At 38.6% G+C, this 17871-nt stretch overlaps 2 protein-coding genes across 4 annotated transcripts; one reads left to right on the top strand and one right to left on the bottom strand.

Moving 5' to 3' along the window:
• Positions 1–1139: 1139 nt before the first annotated feature.
• Positions 1140–2329, top strand: LOC122064436. Of its 3 annotated transcripts, XM_042628128.1 has the most exons (5): positions 1140–1311; positions 1427–1535; positions 1717–1867; positions 1959–2076; positions 2188–2329. In XM_042628128.1, the coding sequence occupies exons 2-5, from the start codon at positions 1430–1432 to the stop codon at positions 2239–2241; spliced, it is 429 nt and encodes a 142-aa protein (XP_042484062.1). In that variant the 5' UTR covers positions 1140–1311; positions 1427–1429; the 3' UTR covers positions 2242–2329. The 3 variants fall into 3 exon arrangements, with proteins under 3 accessions (XP_042484062.1, XP_042484060.1, XP_042484061.1); XM_042628126.1 differs by having other exon boundaries at positions 1959–2305; XM_042628127.1 differs by lacking the exon at positions 1140–1311 and having other exon boundaries at positions 1383–1535; positions 1959–2305.
• A 367-nt stretch (positions 2330–2696) lies between these two features.
• On the bottom strand, positions 2697–10725 carry LOC122064437 (c-Myc-binding protein-like). Its single transcript, XM_042628129.1, has 5 exons — positions 10460–10725; positions 7998–8070; positions 7807–7855; positions 7169–7292; positions 2697–2965 (listed from the first exon to the last, which is right to left on the bottom strand). Exons 1-5 carry the CDS (start codon positions 10460–10462, stop codon positions 2885–2887), a joined length of 330 nt encoding a protein of 109 aa, XP_042484063.1. The 5' UTR covers positions 10463–10725; the 3' UTR covers positions 2697–2884.
• Positions 10726–17871: the final 7146 nt, after the last annotated feature.

Raw genomic sequence — 17871 nt, 5'->3', positions numbered from 1 at the left:
TAGAATTTTCTATCATTAGTGAGTTTGTAGACAATGAAACACAATTACCATTAAAAAAAGGATACAGTTAGCCCATCTAAGTATATTCTGGAGAGTGTTTGATATGCTAGCACAAATCAAAAGAATCAGAAGTAAGAGAAACCTAGCAAGGCATCATCAGGGCAATTTCACTGGGAATTTCAGAGATAGAAATTTAGACTGACTCACAAAACATGGTTGATTGGCTAACTCGTAAGTAAGGAGTTCAATGACCTTGGGAATGTTTTACAATAATTTGGGACATCAGGAACCTCTTTAATAAATTAAATCAAATTACTGCAATTAAACAACATAGACATTTAATCTTCCTAGCATATAAATAGTCTTGCCCTATTTGATAGGAGGGCAAAAGTTAATTCTAGTGATTGTATAACCACTACCTTAAGTTCTTTTTATAACTAATAATACATTTTTTCCCTTATATATATACAATAGAATGCTCTTTCTTGGCAAATATGGAAAACAAAAAATAAGGTTGTTCAATTTCATATATCTGAACTTATTCTCTACTATATTTGCATTTCTCATATCCTTCATTATTAAGGACTTTGATGAGGTTGTAGACCTTTCCATTAACCCAGGGGTAGCGCAGTTGGTGAGCAACGAACTTGATACAAACCATAAACTTGGATGTCCTAAGTTCGACTCCCGCTAGGCATACCTTGGGCCACTCACATAGGGGTATTTAGTGCTCTTCACTGCTTTCAGTAAAAGTTGAATGATTCTCATTCAACCCCGATATGACCCGGTCTATGCAATTGTGGGGTCAGTATGAAACCACCTAACTAATCAGGCCGAAGGCCTAGATACACATATTTAGCAAAAAAAAAAAAGTAGACCTTTCCATCTCTCCCAAGGAGAAGGCAGTACAGGCAAGGACCCTGGCATATCAGTCTTCATCTCATGTTAAGTTTCATGTGGGTAGAGAATCAAGACCCTTTTAAAACCTTGGATGAAGGGGCCCACCACCAGTTTGGGTTGGCAAATGGGGTGAGTATTTGGTCTGGTTCAATTCACATTGAACCGATTAGGGTTGGCAAATGGGGTAGGTGTTTGTTCTGGTTCAATTCAGGTTTTTTTAGTGAATACTGAACGGTTATTTGTCCATGAAGTTTTAAACGAGAGAAACCGTTTTGTCTTTGTTCTTTTCTCTCCTCTCCCACTGTTTATAGATCTCTCCCTATCCTCTCCCAGTCCCACAGTCGATTCCAGATATCCGATTACTCTGAAGATCTGCAAATTTTTCTAACACAATAGCATTGGCCTCTCCTTGTAGGTGTTACACAACTCTTGTTTCCAACTTGATAAGTTATTAAGATATTAAAAGAAAATTTGATTCAGGAAGTAATGCAATCTGGTGGTTTTGAACCCTTCTTTTTTTTTTCAGATTATGAGCAAAGATAGAGAAGGGATAGTGGAAACACCACCACTCCCTCTCCAACCCCAACCCAGTAACAGCAGCATCAACATGACAGGAGTTTCTGTTATGGAGAAAGGTAGTTTTTAGATTCTTATTTCCTAGTCAAGGAAGTCTTTGATTGCCCATTTCACTCTATTCCAGTCTCAGTGATTGTAAGTTGTGAAGTATTACTGTTACTGTTGCTCCAGATTTTGTGTTCTGTAACAGAAACATGGACAGAGGTCATCTTTACTTCTTGCATGGCTGTTGTGTTGCAGGCGAAGATCAAAAGAATAGAGAGGAGGTGGTGATGGCACACGCACCAGATGAAGGGATTTGCTCTTTGCTGGGAACCCGCAAAGGTGGATACCTCATTGGGATTTATGATAGGCCTCTTTCATTCTGCGGGTGTGGAGTTGGATGGTTCTTGTGAGTTGCAGATTAACTTACTCTTCCAAATTCTGATTTCACTGGTGCTACACTCACATTGGTTCAATTGTTTCAAATTATTACTTTGCAGCTTTGCTTTCGGATTCGCCTTCCCGCCCCTTTGGTACTATGCTACAGTTCTCTACTTCAGGAATCAATCCCTCAAGGACCCAAGAGAACGAGCCGGCCTTGCTGCATCTGCCATCGCTGTAAGAAACAAAAGAGACATTCAATCCTTTGAATTTCCATGTGTTTTATGCCCAAATTCATAGGTTAGTGATTAGACCACCCCCCCCCCCCAATTTGAATTGGTGTTACAGGCTTTAATATGTTCAGTGGCAGTCTTGATTACCTTATTTGCTGTATACTCCTGATTTCTCACCCTGTTGAGAACAGTTGGCATTGGCTCAAGCAAGAATGTAGATGTAAAACTACAGCATTTAATATTATTAGCATTCAAATAGAAGAATATGTTTAAAAAATAAATCCATTTTCCTGATTCAGAAACTAAGTTGCAATGATGGACAAGAATTATACCATGAACTTCAAGAAATTTAGAATAAAAATTAAATGGATAAATTTATTGAAACTTTGGTTTATTCAAGTAAAAGATGGAAAACTTAGAAATTATATATGAAAGGCGTGTTTGCAAATTTTTTTTAAGGACAAACCAGTGTAAGGAAACCCAATCCGACAGATTTCACAAGAATGAATCTTAATTAGAGGATCAGAAACCTTGTGATGCCACATGTAGCAGATAACTTTACCAAAATTAGAAAATCCAAGGGGGGGGGTGGGGGGGGGACTTGATAAAAGCAGGTCCTCTATCTTGCGAAGGGAACTACTACTAAGCCAAACTGTAATAACATCAGTTAGTGCAAACACTTGTTAAAAAGACTCAGGTACAAAAGGATTCATACAACACTTGAAATCAGTATTCTCAATCATATAACAAATTTCTACAAACAAAAGGCCGATTGGTTATATTATGGTGCAGAAGCTTTGGTGGATGCTTCTTCATAATCCATCCTTCGGAGTCTCTGCATCAACTGTCGTCTTAGAAGCTGCCATGGGCAGCGAGTTTCTAAGTTCCTCAAGCTGCAGTATGATGAACAATGGCACAGTAATTACAAGAATACAAGACAGTAACTCAGAGACAACATTAATTGTCTTATACATCCAACCAAAAAAAAAATTAAAAGGTCAAGAAATGAGTGAAGAAATTAGGGAGTGTGTTGAGCATTGGATTCAAAGAACCTTGCTAATTCAGTGGTCATAGATTCAGCGCTGCTCGCATATGGTGTTTCACAGAACCCAGGTTTTAGGTCTTAAATGTGATAACGCAACATTTTGAGCACCATTCAATATCACCAAGTCTTGACATCTTTCCAATTTCATTTTTGGTTTGTGCGTGGTGTGTGATGATGACTAAAAGAAACGTAGGTCACATTGGAATCTTGCATATCTTGCTAGATGGCAACCAGAAATGCTCCATATACTGGCCCCATCATCTCCTATACATGTGGTAAATTTTAGCACAAAAGCACTACACCATTTGACAAAAGAAAAATGCCGCTTTTTCGCCAGAATTTGAAATTCTGATAGCTAAAGGTACATGGAGGAAGTCCAACATATTGTGTGTATTATTCTAGGAGATGGAGAGGTTTGGTACAATCAAAGCCACAAAAGGCTTCACGTATCAGGGCCTCAATGAAAATGTAAAGGTTTATGAGTTACACAAGCTTACCATCCCGGACACTGTATCCATAGCCACATAGGATATTTCCAAGACAGCCCAAGAAATTAAAGTTTCACATCCAGGGAGTGAATTTTTAGTTACTGCAGACCAAGGGTCATGAATAAAATCCAGTTCAAATTGAGATCAAGTTGGGTTCTTATTTTCAGTTCAATGAATTTGTGTTGCTACAGACCACTATGATAAAGATGGCTGTCTAAGCCATTTATCATTTATTGATTTATCTGGCAAATGGATAGAAACAACAATCAGAAGGAAAAATTCTTAAAGGACGAGCGGTTTTAAAACCAAAGGCAGGGAGATCCAGAAACTTGGAGCCATTACCAGCAAAATGTAAAAAGTGAGGTTCACCTAGAGTACGATCACTGTTATTCATATCAACAACAACTCAGCCTTACCCAAACTAAATGGGGTCGGCTACATGGATCCGATCAAAGGCAGCAAAAGAAAAGTATACATAAAGGGGGAAAAAAATAAACACAACACAACAAATCGATAAAAACTCACCTAAATGGGGTTGGTTACATGAATTTTAGTTCTCCAATCAGATCTATTTGAGGTCATACTTGGGACAAGACCTAAACTATGCATGTCTTTCCTCACTACTTGTCCTATGGTCATTTTAGGCCTGCCCTAGCTCTTTTAGCTTCTTCGATCAAGTCAACTCCCAGCTTGAATATCGCCATACTACCTTAGAAGGCTTTCTTGGAGCTTAACATGGATCAAGACAACTCCCAAATCAGCCCTAATATGGTCAATCCTTACTTTAACGTTCCTAGTTTTGCCGCACATCAATCTCACCATCATCATCTTTGCTACACTTAGCTTATTGATATAACACTTCTTATCTACTCAGCATTTTGCCCCATTCATCATAGCTGGTCTAACGAATGTCCTATAGAACTTTTCTTTAATCTTTAAAGGAATATGTTGGTTACAACACCCTGGATGCACCTCTCCAATTCATCCATCCACTTTAATCATTTATGAAACATCATCCTTTATATCACTTTCTTCATTTATGATTGACCCCAAATACTTAAAATGATCATTTGTGGTACTTCTCTCTCCTCAATCTTCACCATGTCATTATCCATCGTAGTGTGACTAAGGTTACACATCATATACTCCGTCTACATTCTAGTTAGCATAAAACCTCTTGATTCCAAGGTTGATCTCCAAAGCTCCAAGTTATTGTTAATCCCAACTTTTGTGTCGCCACCAAAACAATATCATCAGCAAAGAGCATACACCACGGCACCGATCATTGTTGTTTGTAATTAGATTGAAATGTTAACTCCACATTCATTTGTAACTTCCCCATAAACAATTTATTTATATCATGTGTTTTTCCTTTGATCATACCTCACCTTGAGAAAAAGTATTATTTACATAAGCATCTCTTTGAAGCAGTTTCCTCATTGCATGATTGGAATATTTTAGGCCCCTTCCTCCCCCCCCCCCCCCCAAAATATATAAATAAATAAAGGAAAGGAAGAGGAAATCGTAGGTATGAAATCAGTCTGGACCTTTTATTTAATCTTGGAAGGAGAGTTTAAGTTCATAATGGGTTGGTTTCAGGAATTTCAGAATTACTACGTTCTCTAGGAATCTTAAACATTGTTTGGTAAGCATTCCATTCTCAAAATTCTAGAACACGGTCAAGAATGCATCCCATTCTGGAATGGGATATTTTCCATTCTCCATTCTCCAGCCTCCAGCTCTTGGCACAGCCCGATGAAAATACCTCCACCACTAATCTTATGAAAGGCACCTTCTCTCCCAAGAAATAGCGTCTCATTCTTACAAATCTCCAAAAACTATTTTTCTTTCTCTCTCTAAAAACCGCTTCTCTCGGCCCAAATCTCTTTCTCTTTCTCCTTTTTAAGATCTCCACTCAAATCCAAAATCCTAGAATCTCTTGTTTTCTTCACAATCTTTACGGGTTTGATGTAAGCAATACTATCTACGGAACCATTCAAAATTTTATATTTTTATTTGTGAGTTATTGATGTAATATTGTCTGGGATTTTCACCGATGAGATTCCGCCCATGAGATGTTTGATAAAATGTCTGAGCATTCTCGCATCAAAAATGCATTTTAAACAAACATTTTATCCAAAAAATGTTCTCATTCTCAGTTAAGAACACATTCTTTATTTTCAGAATGGGAATGCACATTCTCATTCTGAGAATGCATACCAAACACAGCCTTAGTCTTATTGAGAATCCTATTCCTATTCTACTATGAAGTTCCATTTAAGTCAAATTTTATCTTCAGTTTCTTTTCCTAATTTGATTATGTTTATGTGTTCTAGTTCAGGTTCGATTACGACTCTATAAGCCCAGTCTTGTTGTGAGTTGATTTTCTTTCATTATGTCAAGTCCTAGTTGGCTTAGGACTCCATACACACCTGGGGGCTTTAAAATCGAATTTGGAGTTGTTTTTAAGCCTTTTATTTATGCAACAATCTAAAGGGTTCTAAAATCTGGTCTTTTCTCTTCGCTACGATTCTGGTTTTCAACTGAGCTTTTAAACCAAATCACCTAGGCTTCTAAAAACACATCGCCCCCTTTTTTCTATAAAAACCATGTTCCATTTGGCTTCGCCTCTTCTTCCCAATTCTTTCATTTTCACAACCATATCTTCCCCAGCTCCAAACCCCACCCCCCCCCCCAAAAAAAAAAAAAAAGAAGAAGAAGTAAATCCCATTCCTCTAAGAAGCCTAAAAAACAAACAGCCAATAACAAAATAATGGAGCTTAATGCAATCACAACTATTAACTAAACTGCTCCTAGTGGAGGAGATGACTACAAAATTCCACCTTAAGACTCACAAGCAAACCAAAATTATACCCATGAATGCAGATATAGCTTGCCCCTCAAAACGTTTGACATACTTAATACCAAACACTTCTAAAAACTCTCTTGTTCTCATTGGGAATAAGGTTGTAGATTCAATCTCAGAAAGGGCATCAAATTAACCAGAATTGATTAAGGAATTTTCACTTTTACTCATTTGATAATGAATTAGCAATCAAGTTAATTCAACTAGTGTTTTGCAATTTCTATAGGCAGAGCATGACAGAACATCACATCTACCATATCTCCCTAGCATTCTATTATTCCCAGCACATTTGTAATTTAAGGTGTCACCACTTACAAGTTAACAACCACCACAACCTGTAACCACTCCACTATTTCCATCATCACCACCAAACTTTCCAGAGAATATTCTGTTACATGTCTCCTATGTCTCCACGTGACAGTGTGTGGGTGTGGTGTGGGTGTATGTGTGTCTGAGAGAGAGAGAAAGAGAGAGAGAGAGAGAGAAGCGGGCATGCCGAATTCAGAATGAAAATCATATCATTCCATGGGTCCTACAAGCATTTGTTTTAGGTCACTTTTTTAAACATTTTTTATTTTCATGTTCAGACTTCAGAAATGGAGGGTCAAAAATTCAAGACCCAATTTCCCCAACCCTATGCACCAATTTAAAAACATGCAAAATAGAATATCTGCTATAATTTAAGACTAAAGTATACCTCTTGGCAGGTTTTCTTGTGTGCCGTCAAAAGTTCATTATACTTTATCTGCAGATCTGACATCTCAGCTTGTAGTCTTTCATGTTCAAGCACAGTTGGACCACCTAGTTTGTGTTGAACGAACCTATTGAACAGAGATAGAAAATTCATATGTAAACACTAACCATTTATTGCTAGATTACTATATTAAATAACTCCATTGGATGAGTCCGTAAACACTAACCTTTTATCCCTAGGCCTAGATTACGATATTAAATAACTCTATTACTATATTAAATAACTCCATTGAATGAGTCCCCAAGTAATTGATCCAGTTCAAATAATTATTTTCATTGACGGGTATGCTGTAAATAATGTTTCAAATAGTTATGTAAGACATGATAATTGAAACACAAAAATGATTCAAATGGTTATGGAAGACATGATAATTGAACCACAACCATTTGTTCCAAGAAGAGTGGTAATGATTATTCTACAGATTACACCCAATTCGGTATAAACTCCTCCACCACAGTTATACATTTCTTAAATCTTTGACAACAAAAAGCCTAGCAGAATGATAAATAAGAACTTTATCATACAAAATATATAAATATATACTGGATTTTGAGATTTAAATGGATTTCAAAAAAACTTACTCAATTGCTGAAGAAGGTTTGTCATTCTGCTCATATAATGCAACAAGTACTACAAACGATCCATATCAGGAAATAGTTAAAACATAAGTATGTCATGGGCTGGACTAACACAAATTTTAGATATGTACATAAAATATGAGTGTGTGTGTGTGTGTGTGTGTGTGTGTGGAGAGAGAGAGAGAGAAGAATACTTTTGGTGAGGGCATCAAGCACTCCACTGGACTCCAGATACTTCCTAAAAGCTTCCTTCTTGGCTTCCTTGTCCTGTATGGAAAATTAATTATCACCGGCTGAATAGATTCAGTGACTAAAATCCAATCTTTTGTTTAAAACCACATAGGAGTTATCATCGTGAGAGCTTTAGCCGCCATATGGATTGGATAATAAACCATATTTTCCAGCTCCACTCCATCTGGCCATAAATTCCTTTTGATATGCTGCTTCATATATTTATTTAATTTGTAGTATCAAGTAATTTCAGCCCCTTCTTTTTTATTTGCATGAGTTATTTCAGCCCTCTCCTCAATCTCTTAAATCCTTCAATCTGAACTGAAGGGCTCTCTAGAGGGGCTGCATATATGGTCTTAGTTGCCAACAACCTCTTCCTATGCCCAACTCTATCATTGGACCTTAACCTTAACCTTAACCCTTGATTCCAGGCAGAAATATTGACATCCATACATCCTCATTTGTCTAGTCAAACTATTAAGTGTGTCTCGAATTCTTGACCTGTTTTGAAGATTGACCCGCTCCGACATATTTTGGTGGCGACCGGAATGGGAATTTTTCTAAGATCTGTGATGGAAACAGAGGGGTTAGACCGATAGGCCCAAGCCCGAAGCCCAACACTGATCTCGTATGGGGGTGCGGGGGCTATGACCGGGTCGATCGTGACTCAATGGGTCAACCTGCAACTTAGAATATATATAATGTATTGTTGTCTTGTTGAGAAAGTCATTGTATTTTTTGGGGTTTTTCCAAGGTCGGGTTTCAGGGCAAGTTTTCTCGCCACTGCTTGGGTGTAATCTTTCTTCTGCATAGTGAAACATCTTCTTCTTCGCCCAAGGACGTAGCAAACCACACTGGTGTGTGAACCTCGTTAAAGCTCTGTGTCATGCAGATCTATTGTCTATTTATTTTCGTATTTCTTGGCATTTGATCTAACACAAACAACATTTTAAACTCCGGTTTCTTTAATCACTCACACCCAATCAGCATTGTCATGTTCACCCTTTAAATGTGAAATTAACCCTATACTGCCCCACCCCCACCGCCAAACACACTCACAAACTCTAATTGCGGATGTGGAAAGCTTTAGTTCCTCTGACCTCCTAGTACCAGCTTATAAACATAACTCGTTTCAGAATTGTCTTCTCATTTAAGTGCCAGCAAACCAATTCCACTCCAATTACTATGTTTTCACCAGAAAAAGAAACAGTCTTCAGACATAAATTCAGTACTAACAGTCCATACCATGGCCTCTATGCCAGCTTTCTTTGAGTGCTATTTTGACCAAATTAGCAATCTAAAATAAAACCCTAACTCTTGAAAGATTTTCCTGCTTTGGTATTCCCGGAATCTTTAAAAGGATTGCTGGAGTTAAAATAATCTAAAGGGTTCAAAATTTCTTTCGAATAGCTCTCTGGTTTCCTTCCTAACCCCATACTACCCATGAAAAAAATATTATTTTAAAATGAGTTTGAAAGAAAATGTTTTTTTTTTCCCCACTTGAAAGCAAGCTTGAGAAAGTTCCCATAGAAATTAGAGCAAATTGGCCAAAGACTGTCGGACAAGGCAGAATAGAATAGTTCAGAAAGAAAAAAAAATGTCCCAAAACTGGAGTACCCCTTGTCAAGCTTCATGCACAATGAAAAGAGCCTCAGTGGATGCTATCACAGTTTAAAACTCACCCAAGTAGAAGGCCCAAAAAAACAGTTTGTCAACTGGGTATTCAAAAGCCCTTTTGAATATAAGCTGGTTTCAGTGATTTTAATACAAATGAATGCTGAGTAATTCCTCTAGTATTGTTATCCAGAGTCAAAACAATAACTGAAGGATCAATAACAACAAAAGAGGAAGCTGTTTAAAAAAACCAGAGAGAGAAATTAAACCAAAACGTAGCTTGAAATTAACAGGTTTTATGATTCCATAAATGTCTGGGTCTTGAATTTTATCTTCACCATAGTAGCTGGCCATCTAGTAAATCAGCTGTAACTGAAAACATGACCAATAGGAGAAAAGGCCAATGTCTGACAGCCGATGCAGACGACCACCCAGAAAACAATCTGGGTCTGAGGAGAAGTCGTTAACCATTTAAAGGAATAAGAACTCGAACCGAAGTTTTTCACTCAACTAGCAAACCCAAAAAATTCTATTTCTTGCAATACCTAATATCAAATGTGGGTCGGACATAAAAAAAATCAGAACAGAAAAAATAAAAGGATAAAATCTGGTTAAATTTGTTATCAGGAAATACAAATGGAATAATTTATTGAAATAAATGTTCGCAAAACACCCACACACACATACAATCTCTTCAAAAAGAATTCAAGGTGATCAAACTAGTTCATTTGCAGTAGGAAATGAAAACCCACAAGCAGGAAAAAGAAGCAAGTGAAGGTAGGTAGGTAAGTGGTGATTCAGGGGAACTTACCATCTCTATTGCATCTGCGAAATCCCAAAACCCAAATGAGATTTTTTTCAGGTTTTGAGAAAGACGTAACTGAGTAGGGGATGAAGCATCAGACGCAGAACCTCGCAAACATGAAATCACCCGAGAATGATGAGACTGTGTGAGGACTACCTACCCAACCCAACAACCGTCTTTAGCCGCTGCCTAGCGCATGAAGCATCAGGCGCAGACCAAAAATAACCACAGAATTCACTATATTTGCATGCACTGAGTTGAACATTGGATAGGTTTTCGACTCTTTGGCAGGTCATTTATGAAATTTTAAAAATAAAAGTTGGACAATTAGGTCCAATCCGACCAGGCGGGACTGAACGGCCAGGTCCCGATTTTTGGAGGATACTGAAAACCTCCTTAGGATCCAGGCCCGCCTGGCCCAAGGTCGAGCACTCGAGCTGGGTTATCTCAGCCCAGGCCTGACGTGAGCCCTATTTTTCTCAATTCGTATTTATTTTTATACACAACAAAATGAAAATTATATATATAATTTTTTGTTAGAAAAAATGAAAATTAATATGTATATATGTATCTGAGATATTTTCTTTAGGGTGTCAAGTAAATTTTTTTTTTTTTTTTGGTAAAGAGTGTCAAAATGACTCATACTCCCTTTGTTTGTTTGCCATTCAAGTATAATATATATTTTTTTCAATGAGGATAAAATTTGTCAGTTACATGTATACTTGATTCTTTTAAGATTTCCTTTTGACCCTTTAGTTAAAAAATAAAAATAAATAAAAATAAGACAAGAAACAATTAAAAGAAGGATAAAGTTTTCCTACACCTTTTGTGTAGGGTTCAGCCACCATCCTAGGGTCCTAGTACACCCTCCCCCAATTGGATGAAGCCAATAATATCCTCCCCCTATTGCAAAATAGCCTCTCTCGCCAATCTAAAAGTTGCAATCAAGGGATTCACTTTCATAATGACTGAAGGAAAACTTGGTCCTCAAAAAAATGTGTCAAGCCCTAAATATATGTATAGAGGTGTCAATATTAAGACTTTCTTTAATTTTCTTCTTATGATGAAACGAGTTTCAAGAGGGAATCCATGCTAGGGTTTCGTTTTCTCTCCACCCTCGTGGTGTGTTCTTTGTCCGCCCCGTGGCGTGTTATCTTTTTCTTCTCCTTGGGTACTGTTGTAACCCGGCAGTCACTGAGAGGGGGGGTGAATCAGTGAGTCCAATTCCGATCCCTAAAAACCTATCCGATGTCTGGCCAAGAAAAACCTAATATACCTGTCCTTGTTTGCACACAGTCGTATGCACACTCAGCCTCTCATAGGCACTTCCAAGTATGCACACCCATTCCACATTCCACGCACTTCAATATCAAATGCAAACAACAAGCACTCACAACATAGGATTTTTACGAGGTTCGGCAATTTGCCTACATCCCCGGAGTAGTGCTTGTAAAGGCTTCGTACCTACTCAATACACTACTTTTGACTGCACCCACAGTCGGGAGCATCCACACCCAATTTTCTCAAGTCGAAGCTGAGATGGCACTCGTAGTGCTGATACAATGTGTAGCACCCACTACACGGGAGCACTCACTCCCGGTGCTTAGCACCCACTAAGCACACAATAAATAATACAATTAAATTGGGCTTATATCAATGCCCTACAGTCAAGCTCTGCCTAGCATATGCATCCACAACTAGCTAGCATGCTTACAGTTCATCCACAACTAACCTAGCATGTATACATTCATCCACAACTAACCCCAACATATATACATACATGTAATGTAAAATCCAAGTTTAGAGAATCTCACAACCGATTGCCTGGGATGACTGGAAACTTGTACTGATAAGTTTGGTGTTCACACCTTCTCTCTCCTTGGCTTCTTGCTCTTCAAAGCAAACACATCCTTGCTTTCTTCTCTTATTCCTTGGCTTTGAGTTAATGTACCATTAATACAATTCAACCACCTCTTTTACCTCCTTTAATGACCTAAGAACATTTATCATCAAGAATGTATGTTCATTCAAGGACCAACAAAGAGGGGGAAGTTTATCCTACCAAAATCATAGCCTTCTTTCACTCAAAACTCATTTTTCTTGCTTCCATGGTGTAGGGCTTGAAAAAACGAAGAAGCTGCAACTTGGTTCACCCAAATCCGAGTTAAAATGAGGGAGATATGACCATTTGAAGTTGGAGCAATGAGATAGCCAGAAATAGAATCTTCGTAGGGGTGGCGTAGGCTACACCGTCGACGCGCGCAACAGGGGCGAAATCTGACCCTAGATCTCATATAAAAGATCTTGTAATCTAAGCCGTCGGATTAAACCAATGGACAATAGATCCAAACCATTAAATTTGAATCTCGATGACGTCATCATGACGTAGGCGCTGACATCGTCAGAAGTGTTGTCGATCGATGATTGGTTGCTTTTTCGGATTTTGAGGGAGCTTGTCTCCCACTCACAAAAGAGAAATGGCTTATTGACTGTTGGATCCGAATCCTCCATGTTGGCTTTAATATGATTTCATGAGATCGTTAAGATTGGAATATTCTTTATATCTTCTATACACGCGCGAAACACACTAACATTATTTGATAATGTGTAGCGCCAGTGCATCAAGAATTATGCACATAACCAATAAAATCCTACGCGTAAGCATCTATCTCGTCCATATCACACCAAAATCTCAGCAGTCTTTGGATGGGCATCAAGCCTACGTGGTCAAATCTTGACCATCCATTTCACTTCCCCTTACTCCTCTTTATTACAATCAAGCCCCTGCCTCCATATGTTTCAGTGCTTAAAGACCCCTTGCAACTCAGACCTTCAAAATCTTTAAATTACATAAAAGCCCTTCAAATTTCAAAAATAAATTCCAAAAAATCCACCCAACAGCGAGAGCAACTGATGGATTTTCGGTTTGGATTTTCGAACCGACTTTACGGAAACACTTATAACTTTTTCATACAATATTCGATCGAGATGAAACGAAGTGCGTTGGAATCGTAACTGGATGCTCTACGACTTTTCAGAAGACTCAATCATCTGAATCATCCATATAAAAAGATCAAAATGCCCCTACACATTTCCAATGACGTATCTTTCTCATACGGAATCGGAACGTGATGAAATCAGAACCGTTGGAAAGATTGTATTTTTGTCCTATTGTTACATGTAGAACACTTCCTTTAAAAAATTCATCTTCAATGCCGAAACTTCCCTCGACTACCACAAATGCCGTAACTTCTTCATACGGTATCGGAATGTGACGAAATCAAATGCACTGGACTAGGTAAATTACAATCTATCTTTTTTATGAAGAACCGATCTTCCAAAAATATCATTTTCACTGCCAAAAATGCCCTCGATCGTAAATAGGTCAATTTTGCCAGTTTTGACCCAGAAATCCGCACCACCTATTAATGATGTATTAAATCACTCCATGCATACCAAGCTGCTCTATTATCTCATCGGTGACATTGGACACTACCATGTCATCATTTTCATCCACGTCACCCAAACTGGCTATGTCATCACCGCCACGTGGCCGAGTTGCCAACAAGGACAACCATAAAACAACAGGTACTCCATCATGAACCAAGGTAGCCTTTCACGTGCTGATGATGGTGACGGCGATGGCAACACTAAAGACGACGATGACAACGACAACGACAATGACAATGTGATTGATGTATATCTACCTCCCTCTCACCCTGCTCCCTCTTACCCTAGATGCATCCCTGCTCCTTCACCCTGTCATTCCACTATCTGCAGCAGCCCCACCCCCACCCCCACCTGCTTCTTGGTGATGAACAGATCTATCGATATGTCTATTTCCAGCTGCATCCAGCCCCAATCATCCTTTACACCACTTGTAGGTATACATACACCTCTACTTATCTCCCTTGTCCTCTCCATATCCATACGCTCCAGGTCCAATCCCATCTCCAAACAATAGTGCAGTGACGGTGACATTTATTTTTCGATGGGTATCATGCCAGAGCATTCGGTGTTAGGCATGTTCGATGCTGCAAGAACCTGTAAACGTGCAGATTTGTTCCACTCCAACTTGCGACTTTGTGTCATAGTTCTTTTGCCATCAAACACTGACACTGTCACCACTATCCAACTTGGTCTTGTGACGTCGTCGTCTCCCTCGGCTTCCCTCAACCCGCAATGGATCTATAGCCCACGTCGATAGATCTCCTTTGCCTTTCTTTCGTTTCTAAATAATCTTTGCTCTATTCGTCAGATTATCACCAGGTTGACAACAACAAATTTGAGAGTCAAGGAGTTTCTCTAAGCGACATGGAGTTGTGTTGATCGGAGAAGCTTTCCTAGTGACGTCTACCACCAAGACCTTTGTCACCTGTAAAGCCGCTCTATCAGATCTCATCTGTGGGATTTCACCGTGCAGCGTGCGTGACGCAATGGATGCCAGAGGTTTTACCATAACCGATTTCACGAAAGGCTTTGTTGAAGCATTGGCGAGAGAATTTTTGGGAATGTGTGAATTGGGCACACCCTCGACCATAATTTGTCAAAAGAAATGGGCGTTGTCTCCCAGCCTTCTTCTTTATTATTTTGTCGTTTGTCGCGTAGCCAGTTATCTTGTAAGTTGTGCGTACAACACCTTTTCTAGGGATTCCTCTGGTTTTATCCAAGCCCTAGCATCGGAGACCCTGTCGATTCCCTGTAAGACAGGGTCATATTCCACTCCTTGGTTTTGGATGTATTGTATCCAAACCTTGTGTTGTTCAGGATTCTTAGTTGAATGAACTTGCTTTTACTACAAAAAAGGAAAAAAGTATAGAGGTGTCATTAAGACTAGGGGTGTCAACTGATTGCACTTGTTCAAGCCTAGTTGGGTGTTTCTAGACTTTCGACTGCACCATGACCTATCTTTTTATGTAATCTGATAGGCTCAGTCAGCTTTTGGGCTTTAATTGGGTAATCGGATCTTAAATGGGCTAATGTACCATTAAAGCCTTAAACGGCCCTTTGTTGTCTTGGTCTTTAGAGAATTTAATGTACTCATTAAATCATCAATAATTTATGAAAGAATTTACACTTAGTTACATTTAGTAGTTGATAAATTAATCGATATATATCTTATTCTAACAAAACAAATAAAAAATAATATGTAACTTATAAACGGTTGGGCTAGTAGGTCGGGTTGAATTAGGCTTGTGAATGGTAGGGTGACCTTCAAGTTTACACCGTGCACCTGAAACGATCTAATAAACGGCTTTGGGCTTGAGCTTGATAGATTTATTAATCAAGCCGAGCTCGGTCGAGCCTAAAATTGACACCCCTAATTTAGACATTTTCTTTATGTAATGGGAAATTCTTGTTAAATAAATTGTAGGTGTACTATTTTGCCTTTCTAGTATAATACAATTATTTTTTAACCTTGAGTTGAAGGGTTCTTTGAGAATAAGAAAAGGGACGATTAAAAGAAATGATTACTTTAAATAAATTGTCAAGTTCTAAAAACACCTATAGAGGTGTCGTGGCCCTTATTTAATATAGAATATATAACAGAATAGAAAACGTGCACATTTAAATACATGTGTGGTCATAGCTTAAGAGGAGAGAGAAAGATATAATAGTTTAAATATGTGTAGTTTGCAAACATGAAAAATGATACCATGCTTCACTTATTTCAATTTGTTGGCTTTCATATATTGTTAGACATATTTTTTTATTGCATTTTGTATGGTTTCAATTTTTTTTTTTTAAAGAGAAATAATACTTTCGGGCTATGTAGCATACGCTAACTCCACCTTTCTCTCATTCCTCCCATGAAATGATATATGTGTCATGATGTTCCCTATTATCAGAGTAAATAGATAGACATAAGAGCCGTATGACTACATAGTTGGACAAGAAACTCAACACTATTTATATAGGATACTTCAGGTTCACTATTGAGTTTGATAACCAGGAAGTAATAAGACTCCTTTTCAGACCCCATCTCCAATGCCCTGATTGAGATTGCCCTATTATATGAGGCATACTTTGTGATACTCTACTTTCTAAACCTGGTCTAATTTCTTGGTTGGTCCAGTTTGATCTTGCAGGACCTGAACTCGAGCGAGCCGAGGCGGGTACATTATGGAACATGATGGCAAGGGTGACTCTAAACTCGAGTTGGCCAGACGAGTTGGAGTTGGTGCCTAGAGAAGTTTGTGTGCCCAAGCTGTGCACTTGCACGTATCACCAGACTATGTACGCACAAAAAAGTATGTAGCCGTATTTTGTATCAATTACGCGTGTTAATCAGTTACCAAGAGTGAAATACGTGTCGGGGGCCAAGACCCATCGAAAATCTCAATGATTCTTTTAGTCGATTGGTGGGTGGTCATGGATGAGTCGGACCCACCAGTATGATCTACCACTTTGATCTTTAAATATTTTGACCCCATTATAAATAACGTTTATTACTTTATTCACCCTCATTTATTGCTTTACACGATGGGTGAGAAAAGTAAAGAAGAGAGAGAAAAGAATGAGAGAGAAAGGAAGAAGGAAGAAATGGGGAAGAAGATGATCGTTGTACATCGTCGAGGTCAGACCTCGTGAATCTGACCCTGGATTAGCGACCCTCATCTTGAGATCTATGTTTTGAGGTGAGTAAAATTTATATTTCTTAAACTCTCATGAAACCCTAAGTGAAATCCTATGATTTGGGTAGGAATCATTAAATCTTGTTAATCTCTCTTGGAAATGTGAATCTAAGGTTTAATAAATGACCTACATGTTGTTTATGAAGGATTTTGAGGGAGAACTTACAAGATTTGTGAAGCATCTGTTGATCTCTTGAGTTAAAGAGAAGAATTTTGGGGGTTTTTGAGGTGTTATTGAGCAAAGAGGTAAGCTCCATGCTTGAGACTTTGGATCGACCTTAGATCTAGATTAGAATCATGAGATGGACTTTAGATTTGTGGAACATGCGATCGAATCAACCCCTTATGGTTTCCCCAAGGTGGGATGAAGAATGAAAGTGAATAGCAAAATCCTGATTCTGAGTGATGGGTGCCCTGGAAGTGGTCGGACCCACCAATCCAGAGCCCGCCTATCCTGGTAGGGCTTCTAACCCGATCGGTAGGTGCCTTGCTCGCTAGTTGACCCACCAATCCAACTTTTTGTGTCCCGATTTGGTGATTTTAAATATGTTGGGATCATCATACCTCATTAGTTATGAGCCTAAAGTGGATATATATTAAGCTCGACCTCTTTATGATAGGTTGTACTAGGAACTTGCATCATCGCATGCCAGATCTTCCATGTACCAAGGGTGATCATTGTACACAACTAGGTAAGTGGGAAGAGGACATTGACTTTGTTTTTTGAGTGTTTTTGCTTCATTCCATCATTGTGGTAGACTAGTCATGGCATCATTTTCACTA

This window comes from Macadamia integrifolia, unplaced genomic scaffold (assembly GCF_013358625.1).
Source record: "Macadamia integrifolia cultivar HAES 741 unplaced genomic scaffold, SCU_Mint_v3 scaffold1647, whole genome shotgun sequence".
Taxonomy (NCBI): Eukaryota; Viridiplantae; Streptophyta; class Magnoliopsida; order Proteales; family Proteaceae; genus Macadamia; species Macadamia integrifolia.
This window is presented reverse-complemented; position numbering and strand designations above follow the sequence as displayed.